Below are 10,699 nucleotides of genomic sequence, written 5' to 3'. Positions count from 1 at the left end.
GTAGAGACGGGGTTTCACCATGTTGACCAGGATGGTCTCGATCTGTTGACCTTGTGATCCACCCGCCTCGGCCTCCCAAAGTGCTGGGATTACAGGCATGAGCCACTGCGCCCGGCCCTTGCCCTTGACTTCTTAACACTGACATCAGTCATATCTTACTTCAATCACATACTCATTTGGGCCCATTATTGCCCGTTAGCAATACAAAGGAGTGCAAAGTTTAGGAAAATATTTCTAGTCCAGTACAAATTTGAATTGTGAATTCTGTTCATCATCAGTGAGAATAATCTGTTAGAGACTAAAGTATGGAGAGGATGATTATTTTAAAGAATATTGACAATGGATTATACACTATTGTTTTTGAAATTATCTGAAAGTTAGCAAATATAACCATGTGATACTAAACCTCACAGACAAGGATCCTTCTGGATGTTGAGGTTCCTTAGAACTCACTCATGTTGAAAAGCTCAGGCAGCTTAACATACTATTTTTGTATATACTAAGAGAACTGAAGTGGGGAACTAGCTACAGGAAATGCTTTGAAAACTTGAATATTTAAAATCAAGGATCGAATGCATGCTTAGCTTTGTAAGTAAGTGTTTCCTTCTTGCAAGAATACAAGATCACGCAATGCCCTCACCTCTTTAGTTTTATCAGAGTTTAATAAACAAAGGTTCTTCCTTCCACAGTTTTATTCCTTCAGTCCAAACCTCAATGTAGTGACCACCTGTTGTTTGTGTCAGATTTACAAATAGCCACTTGGTTTTATGTTTAAAAATAACAGACTATTCACATTCCTTTATATTCCTTCTCCCACTTCCTTCTGTCTTTCTCTCCCCCCAAACCCCATGTGAAAATTCTGAATGAGGAAATACATTTTAGAAACTCCACTTTGAAAAGATTTGCATTTGTCTGTGGGACTAGACGACACTGGCAGCCAGGAATGACCTAAGTTAATTGTTGAAGATTATGGAACCGTATTCATCAGTTCAGCTGACCCTCGCAGGTGAATGCCCACACTACATCTCTAACCTTCTCAACCCAAACCAAGAGAAGGATAGGAAAAAGGGTCTGAGAAGTAAAATATGGAATGGTTTGAAATATGTGGTATAACTCTTAGCCTGCCTTCTAGAAATGCTAGCTCATATGGTTTAAAAAAAGTTGTCTTGAGTATATATCTTTATCAAAAGGGTCAGATTCAGGCATTTCCATTCATTCATGTACCTGTAGTTCCATAGAGAAACTATGAATGGAAGTTCCATGAAAGCAAGGGTTCAAACTCATTGTGGCCCAAGCTAAACTCATTGTCTTTTCTCTCCAAATACCTTCTTTCTGTGCTTTTGACTACCACTCTGGTAAACAGCACTTTCATTTTTCAAGTCTGCTAAACTAGAAGTAGTCAAGCTATATGTGACTTATTTATCCACTGAAAACTAATTGATGATTGCAGCAAATAGGGCTTCTGACTGTCTCACGTTCCCATACTTCTTATTTTAAACTTTACCAGCATCACACTAGTTCTGAACTTTTAAAAAATCCTCTTATATGGACTATATTAACTGATCTTCCTCACTCACCCATTCTCTTTCATCCTGTGCATTCTCTCCCAAGTTATGTTGATTGAAAGATTAAAGGACAGCTCCAGTTACGTTTTTTCTTTTTGAGACAGTGTCATGCTTTGTCACCCAGACTGGAGTGCAGTGGAGCAATCTCGGCTCACTGCAACCTCTGCCTCCTGGGCTCAAGTGATTCTCTTGCCTCAGCCTCCTGAGTAGCTGGGATTATAGGCGTGCACCACCACGCCTGGCTAATTTTTTGGTAGAGGCAGGGTTGTACCATGTTGGCCAAGCTACTCTCAAATTCCTGACCTCAAGTGATCCACCCACCTCAGCCTCTCAAAGTGTTGGGATTACAGGCATGAGCCACTGCACCCGGCCAGATTACCTTATTTCTAGTCTTCAGTGATCTTTTCTTAAGCCCATTAAGGATGTTTCTATAATATACTGTCACTCTTACAAGGCCATATCCTTTACGTAGCCTCTTCCCACTACAACAGCCCTAAAGGACTCTGAGCATCAGACAGATTGAACTTGCAAGATTCTTCAGACACCAGTGCTTGTTCTTGTTATTTTGCTTCTTGTCTATTTTGTTGAAGTCTTCATCAAGCTTAAGGTTTTGCCTAAATTCCATCTGCTTAAGGAAAATCCCACCCATGTCCCAGGTATGAATTAAGTGCTCATTCCACTGAGTCCTGTAGCAGTTTACTTTAGGTGTTACCCAGAGCTGATAGTTTTGTACAACACATTATGTTCAGCTTCTACCTGTATTCATTATGTACCCATCTTTTTCTTTCTCTTTCTCTTTAGATTGTAAGCTGTTGAGCTTTTTGTTAACTGAGTACTAGGGGAAAATAATTTCAATGAAGAAAACAAATAAATGACAAAATAACCTGCTTTTAAAGAATAAACATGGTGGTCTTTGAATCTGGATACACGTGAAGTTTATTTTTGCCCGTCTCTCTCTCTCCTAGGGACCTCCAGGAGCTTGACGATAGTACCCAGCTCCCTCTGCTCTGTCACTTCTCAGAAACAGCGGAAGGACTCACCACCATTCGGGCCTTTAGGTGAGTAAACACATTTTTATATAGCTGATTAGGCAAGTGCATCACCAACAAATGTTTTTCTATAAATAACTGATCATTGATTTCATTTTGTTTCATCTTCCCATTGTGTGCCTGACAGTTTGCTAAACCAGGAATAAGAAAAATTTGGTTTAAATGATTAGAGTTAGAGTTTGCTCATCCAAAATGCTAACTATAATAAAGGATGAAGCAAACAGATTGGAAAAATACTAGCAGTGTGACTTAGATATAAGGCTTTTAAATTCCCTAACCTTGGTTTCTTCATCTATTAAATGCAGAAAGTTATCTCGCTCCTTAGAGTCATTGGACTAATTGATGTTATGCCTGCAAAGCATTAACCACATTGACTATTAAAGAAGTATCCAAGAAACAAGTTAAATGTATAAATAATAGTAATAATAGTCTTCATAAACGGAATACTATTACACCAAAGTTGTTTTAGAATTTAATCCTTTTTCTTCAAGGTTTGTAAACAGAATAATAACCTAAATTTTTGATCGAGTGTTTGCTTTCAAAAAATTACCTATCCCAATTTTCCTGTTCAAGTAAGATTAGCAAAGAAAGTGGTATTACTGAATATTTCATTTAATCTAGAAAATTGATATTTTCGTGTCATAGTTTTCTGAAATCCTGATTGCAAGTATATATAGATTTTAACCAGAGAGTTTTCTAACCTAAGAAACTTACTTTTAAATATAGAATTGGGTCACAGAGTAGAATATAAAAAGACAACTATCCACAACATTACATTCCACAGGATGTGTACATAATCTATGTAGGTGGCCTCATGAAGCATACACACTTTCTGCACTGGTATGTTTTTCCATCATAACGTGCAATCCCTTTTATTGGAGATGTCAAAACTACTTATTGGCATTGAATGTAGATATTAACATGAAATTTATATTCTAATAGTAGCCAGCAATGATCAGTGGTATTAATAAGTACACTATATTAAAGATTACTTTTTTCACCAAATAAGTACTTTCAATTCAATTTATTTAAGAAATATTTATTTGAGTACTGAACATATGCCAGATACTTTTCTTGCTGTAGATATATAAAGACTATAAAGGCCTGGCCTTTCATTTCCAACCAGCAAAAAGTGGCACTGCCGCCCTCCCTCCCCACAGCCTCTCCACATACAGCTGCCATGTAATCCTTTCTATTTCCTTTGTGGTATTTATCTGAGTATTTTAAATTATTGTTTTTATTTGTTAACAAGTTATCTGTCCTGTCCAACTGGAATGTAAGTTCTATCAGATCTCCCCACCCCCTGCTCTTTTTTTTTCCCCGCTGTTGTAGCACCATTCGCTGGGAAAAGTACCTGGAACTAAGTAAGTGCTCAATAAATATATATTGACTAAGTAGCTAGCAAGGGGTGTGTTAAGGAGCTCATACAGCAACACAAGAAAAAAATAGCAACACAGCAGGATACATAGTCTAGTATATGTATCACAAGAAACAGCTATGTCAGAAAGCAGGGTAGCACTCTGTCTAGAAGGAATGGAGAGATAATTATTGAACAACAAACCTTTGAATGATGAATAATTGACCTGGCAGATAAAGGAGATCAAATATTCAAAGAAGATGTAACAGACGTGTGAAAACATGAAGATTTTTATTTTATATGAAAGTCAAAAGTGTCCAGTATTGTTGGAACATAGATTAAGTACAGAGAAGGTAGCTATGGAGATGAGTCTTGAAACCACAGCAGACGCCAATACATAAAGGGCATTGAATAAGTACCTTTAAATAATTTAGACTGGATTCTTTCAATATGAGGTAGTCACTGAAGAATTCTGAACAGCAAAGTGGTATGATCAGAGTTGTGTTCATCACGATAACTCTGGGATACTACTATGAACTGGGGATGGATAACATTCAAGGCAAGGAGACTCCAGGAGAGTGTTGCAGTGGTCCACGTGAGAGATTACAAAGACAGGCTAAGGAACTAAAGACCAGGAGAGAAAGCACAGATTAAGTAGTATTTAGGAAGTGGGACCAATGAGATTTAGGGTCAAACTGAATGTTAAGCGTAAGATTGAGAGAAAAATTGAAGGTGATTCCTTCTAAGATTCTGATTCCCATGAGCAGGTAGTTTTCCAAGTTAGGAAATTGAAGATGATGCGGATAATTGGAGAAGAAGTTGATGAGTCTGGTTATGCACAGGTGTAGGTAGTAATGATATCCAGCTGGACTTTTTTAATGGTGTTTTGAGGATATAGGTCTGGTGTCTAAGAGATATCGAAGGGCAGAAGATAATAGGTTTGAATATCATTCTTTTATGGATAATAGTTAAAAGTTTTGGCCATGGATTTCATTGCTGAGGGAGAGGGTGTGGATTAAGAAAAGAGGAGCTTGCGAGATACGGATCCAAGATGGCCATTTAGGAAGAGCTCAGGATTGCAGCTCCCAGTGAAAGCGCAGAGGGTGAGTGGACGCCGCATTTCCAGACGGATTTTTATTGCCGACAGACCAGGAGATTCCCAGGCGGAGGAGCCCCATGGGTCACCAGCGCGACTGTTTTCACCGGCGCAGCCCTTTCGGTCCCTGTGGCTGTTTTGGCCCGCGCGGCTGCTTTGCAGCACCCCAGCATGGCAGTTCTCCATACAAAATACACTGGTCCGGATGCCCTTTTAGCTGGCAAATGGAGCCCCGGGAAGGCACAGGTGCCCATTCATCTGACTAAAAAGGGGTCTGAAACAGGGAGCCAGGCCAGGAGATTCCCGGGCAAAAAACAAAAAACCCCACGAATCTCAGCGCTGCTGTTTAAGCCGGCACAGTGAGGCGCTGCATGGGAAATCACACAGAACCCAGCGCCTTTTCAACAGGCAACTAGAACACCTGGGAGAGAGTCAACTGTTCGACTAAAAAACAGAAGGCTCTGAGGCAGGGAGTCAAGTGATCAGGCTTGGCTGATCCCACACCCACAAAAGAACAGCAATCAGAAACTCTTTGGATTGAGAGTTTCACAGCAAGCACAGCTGAACCCGGAACCATCCAGCTCTGTGGGGGAGGGGCGTGCACCATTGCCAAGGCACTCCACCACTAAGGAGGTAGTCTGCCATTGCTGAGCCAGCCCACCATTGCCGAGGCAACCTGCCATTACAGCAAGAGTCCGCCATTACAGAGGTGGGCCACCAATGCTGAGACAGTTCTAACGACACCCATATAAACAGGATGCAGGGAAGCTCACATGGCAGCTGGGCGGAGCCCACAGCAGCACAGCAAACCCTCTGGAGGCAGACAGTGACTAGACTGCCTCCTTACTGGGCAAAGCAGCCCTGAAAAAAAAAAGGAAGCAGCACAACGGAAACTGGTAAATAAAGCCCTAACTCCCTAGGACAGAGCACCTGGGAACAAAAAGCGGTTTATGAGTTCTGCTGCAGCAGACCTAAACGTACCTGCCCAGGAGCTCTGAATGAACAACGGAGCTCACAGCTCAGCACTTGAGCTCCAATAAAGGATAGACTGTCTCCTCAAGCAGCTCCTTGACCCCCGTATATCCAAAGAGTCACCTCATAAAGGAAAGAACAGAATGACTTTTGGCGGGTATCCTTCTCGGATAAAGGTAGCAGAAGAAGAAACTGGTAGCAACCCTTACTGTTCTGCAGCTGCTGCAGGTGATCCCCAGGCAAGCAGGGCCTGGAGTGGACCTCAGCAGTCCTACAGCAGAGAGGCCAGATTGTTAGAAGGAAAACTAAGAAACAGAAATAACTTCATCATCAACAAACAGAATGTCCACTTAGAACCCAATCTGAAAGTCCGCAACTACAAAGACAACAGGTGGATAAATCCACAAAGATGGGAAGAAACCAGTGCAAAAAAGGATGAAAATACCCGAAACCAGATCACCTCCCCTCCTACAAGGGATCACAACTCCTCACCAGCAAGGGAACAAGGCTGGATGGAGAATGAGTGTGATGAAATGACAGAATCAGGCTTCAGAAGGTGGGTAAGAAGAAACTTCTGTGAGCTAAAAGAACATGTTCTAACCCAATGCAAAGAAACTAAGAACCTTGAAAAAAGATTTGACGAAATGCTAATGAGAAACGACAACATAGAAAGGAATATAAGTGAATTGATGGAACTGAAAAACACAACATGAGAACTTGGCGAAGCATGCACAAGTTTCAATAGCCGAATTGACCAAGCTGAAGAAAGGATATCAGAGGTCGAAGATCAACTCAATGAAATAAAATGAGAAGGCAAGAATAGAGAAAAAATGGTTAAAAAGGAATGAACAGAGTCTCCAAGAAATGTGGGACTATGTGAAAAGACCTAATCTCCGTTTGATAGGTGTACCTGAATGTGACAAAGAGAATGAATCCAAGCTGGAAAATACTCTTCAGGATATTAACAGGAAAACTTCCTCAACCTAGCAAGGCAGGCCAATATTCAAGTCTAGGAAATACAGAGAACACCACAAAGATATTCGTCAAGAAGAGCAACGCCAAGACACATAATCGTCAGGTTCACCAGGGTTGAAATGAAGGAGAAAATGCTAAGGGAAGCCAGAGAGAAAGGTCGGGTAACCCAAAAAGGGAAGCCCATCAGACTCACAGCAGACCTCTCAGCAGAAACCCTACAACCAGAAGAGAGTGAAGGCCAATATTCAACATCCTTAAAGAGAAGAACTTTCAACCCAGATTTCATATCCGGCCAAACTAAGCTTCATAAGTGAAGGAAAAATAAAATCCTTTGCGAACAAGCAAGTACTCAGAGATTTCATCACCACCAGGCCCACTTTACAAGAGCTCCTGAAAGAGGCTCTACACATAGAAAGGAACAACCAGTACCAGCCACTCCAAAAACATACCAAATGGTAAACAGCATCAACACAATCACGAATCTGCATCAACTAACAAACAAAACAGCCAGCTACCATCAAAATGGCAGTATCAAATTCACATATAACAATATTATCCCTAAATGTAAATAGACTAAATGCCCCAATCAAAAGACACAGACTGGCAAACTGGATAAAAAGCCTAAACTCATTGGTGTGCTGTATCCAGGAAACCCATCTAACATGCAAGGATACACAGAGGCTCAAAATAAAGGGATGCAGGAAGATTTACCAAGCAAATGGAGAACAAAAAAAAAAAGCAGGAGTTGCAATTCTCATCTCTGATAAAATAGACTTTAAAGGAACAAAGATCAAAAGAGACAAAGGCGGACACTACATAATGGTAAACGGATCAATGCAACAAGAACAGCTAATGATCCTAAATATATACGCACCCAATACAGGAGCACCCAGATATGTAAGGCAAGTTCTTATGGACTTACAAAGAGACATAGACTCCCACACAATAATAGTGGGAGACTTTAACACCCCATTGTCAATATTAGACAGATCAACCAGACAGAATATTAGCAAAGGTATCCAGGACTTGAACTCAGACCTGGACCAAGCAAACCTAATAGACATTTACAGAACTCTCTACCCCAAATCCACAGAATATACATTCTTCTCAGCACCACATCACACCTACTATAAAACTGACCACATAATTGGAAGTAAATCACTCCTCAGCAAATGAAAAAGAATGGAAATCATAACAAGCAGTCTCTCAGACCACAGTGCACTCAAGTTAGAACTCAGAATTCAGAAATTAACTCAGAACCGCAAAGCCTCATGGAAACTGAACAACTGGCTCTTGAATGTTGACTGGATAAACAATGAAATGAAGACAGGAATAAAGATGTTCTTCTAAACCAATGAGAATGAAGATACAACATACCAGAATCTCTGGGACACATTTAAAGCAGTCTCTAGAGGAAAATATATAGCAATAAGTGCCCACATGAGAAGCAAGGAGAGATCTAAAATTGACACCCTATTGTCAAAATTGAAAGAGGTAGAGGAGCAAGATCAAAAAAACTCAAAACCTAGCAGAAGACAAGAAATAACTAAGATCAGAGCAGAACTGAAGGAGATAGACACACAAAAAACCCTTCGAAAAAATCAATAAATCCAGGAGCTGGTTTTTTGAAAAGATCAACAAAATAGACCACTAGCCAGATTAATAAAAAAGAAAAGAGAGAATAACCAAATTGATGCAATAAAAAATGATAAAGGGGATATCACCACAGATTACACAGAAATTCAAACCATCATCAGAGATTATTACAAACAACTCTATGCACATAAACTAGTAAACCTGGAAGAAATGGATAAATTCCTGGACACTTGCCTCCTCCCAAGCCTAAACCAGGAAGAAGTCGAAACCCTGAATAGACCCAAAACAAGGTCTGAAGTTGAGGCAGCAATTAAGAGCCTACCAGCCAAAAAAGCCCAGGTCCAGACGGGTTCACAGCCGAATTCTACCAGACATACAAAGAGGAGCCGGTACCATTCCTTTTGAAACTATTCCAAATAATCCAAAAAGAGGGAATCCTTCCCAAGTCATTTTATGACACCAACATCATCCTGATACCAAAACCTGGCAGAGACTCAACAAGAAAAGAAAACTTCAGGCCAATATCCATGATGAACACAGATGCAAAAATCTTCAATAAAATACTGGCAAGCCAATTGTAACAGCACATCAAAAAGCTGATCAAACATGATCAAGTAGGATTCATCCCGGGGATGCAAGGCTGGTTCAACATACGCAAGTCTATAAACGTAATTCACCACATAAACAGAACCAAAGACAAAGACCCCATGATTATCTCAATAGATGCGGAGAAGGCATTTGACAAAATTCAACAGCCCTTTATGCTAAAAACCCTCAATAAACTAGGTATTGACGGAACATATCTCAAAATAATAAAAGCTATTTACGACAAACCAACAGCCAACATCATACTGAATGGGCAAAAACTGGAAGCATTCCCTTTGAAATCTGGCACTAGACAAGGATGCCCTCTCTCACCACTCCTATTCAATATAGTACTGGAAGTTCTAGCCAGAGCAATCAAGGAAGAAAAAGAAATAAAGGGTATTCAAACAGAAAAGGAGGAAGTCAAATTGTCTCTATTTGCAGATGACATGATTTTATATCTAGAAGACCCTATCGTCTCAGCCCAAAATCTCCTGAAACTGATAAGCAACTTCAGCAAAGTCTCAGGATACAAAATCAATGTGCAAAAATCACATGCATTCCTATACACCAAAAACAGACTTAAAGAAAGCCAAATGAAGAACGAACTGCCATTCACAATTGCTACACAGATAATAAAATACCTAGGAATACAACTAACAAGGAATGTAAAGGACCTCTTCAAGGAGAACTACAAACCACTGCTCAACGAAATAAGAGGGGACACAAACAGATGGAGAAACATTCCATGTTCATGGTTAAGAAGAATCAATATCGTGAAAATGGCCTTACTGCCCAAAGTAATTTACAGATTCAACGCTATCCCCATCAAGCTACCAATGACCTTCTTCAAAGAACTGAAAAAAAAACACCTTAAACTTCATATGGAACCAAAAGAGAGCCCGCATAGCCAAGTCAATTCTAAGCAAAAAGAACAAAGCAGGAGGCATCACACTACCGGACTTCAAACTATACTACAAGCTACAGTAATCAAAACAGCATGGTACTGGTACCAAAACAGAGATACAGACCAATGGAACAGAACAGAGGCCTCGGAGGCATCTACAACCATCCGATCTTTGACAAACCTGACAAAAACAAGCAAAGGGGAAAGGATTCCCTCTTTAATAAATGGTGTTGGGAAAACTGGCTAGCCATATGCAGAAAGCAGAAACTGGACCCCTTCCTGACACCTTACACTAAAATTAACTCCAGATGGATTAAAGACTTAAACATAAGACCTAACACCATAAAAACCCTAGAAGAAAATCTAGGCAAAACCATCCACGACATAGGTGTAGGCAAGGACTTCATGACCAAAACATCAAAAGCATTGGCAACAAAAGCCAAAATAGACAAATGGGACCTAATCAAACTGCACAGTTTCTGCATGGCAAAAGAAACAGTCATTAGAGTGAATCGGCAACCAACAGAATGGGAAAAAATTTTTGCAGTTTACCCATCTGACAAAGGGCTGATATCCAGAATTTACAAAGAGCTAAAA

The 10,699-nt window shown here is 40.2% G+C and overlaps 1 protein-coding gene across 4 annotated transcripts in view; it reads left to right on the top strand.

Moving 5' to 3' along the window:
* Window positions 1-10,699, top strand: part of ABCC9 (ATP binding cassette subfamily C member 9) — a 132,179-nt gene that overhangs the window by 87,061 nt on the left and 34,419 nt on the right. For all 4 annotated transcript variants that reach the window (XM_017522963.2, XM_017522965.2, XM_037736492.1 and 1 more), the window contains one exon: window positions 2,531-2,623. In XM_017522963.2, the coding sequence (XP_017378452.2) occupies window positions 2,531-2,623 (93 nt within the window). The remainder of the gene's footprint in view (window positions 1-2,530; window positions 2,624-10,699) is intronic.

This window comes from Cebus imitator, unplaced genomic scaffold, assembly GCF_001604975.1.
Source record: "Cebus imitator isolate Cc_AM_T3 unplaced genomic scaffold, Cebus_imitator-1.0 Scaffold25, whole genome shotgun sequence".
Taxonomy (NCBI): Eukaryota; Metazoa; Chordata; class Mammalia; order Primates; family Cebidae; genus Cebus; species Cebus imitator.
The sequence above is the reverse complement of the archived record's forward strand: the minus strand, read 5'-3'. Positions and strand labels throughout refer to the sequence as shown.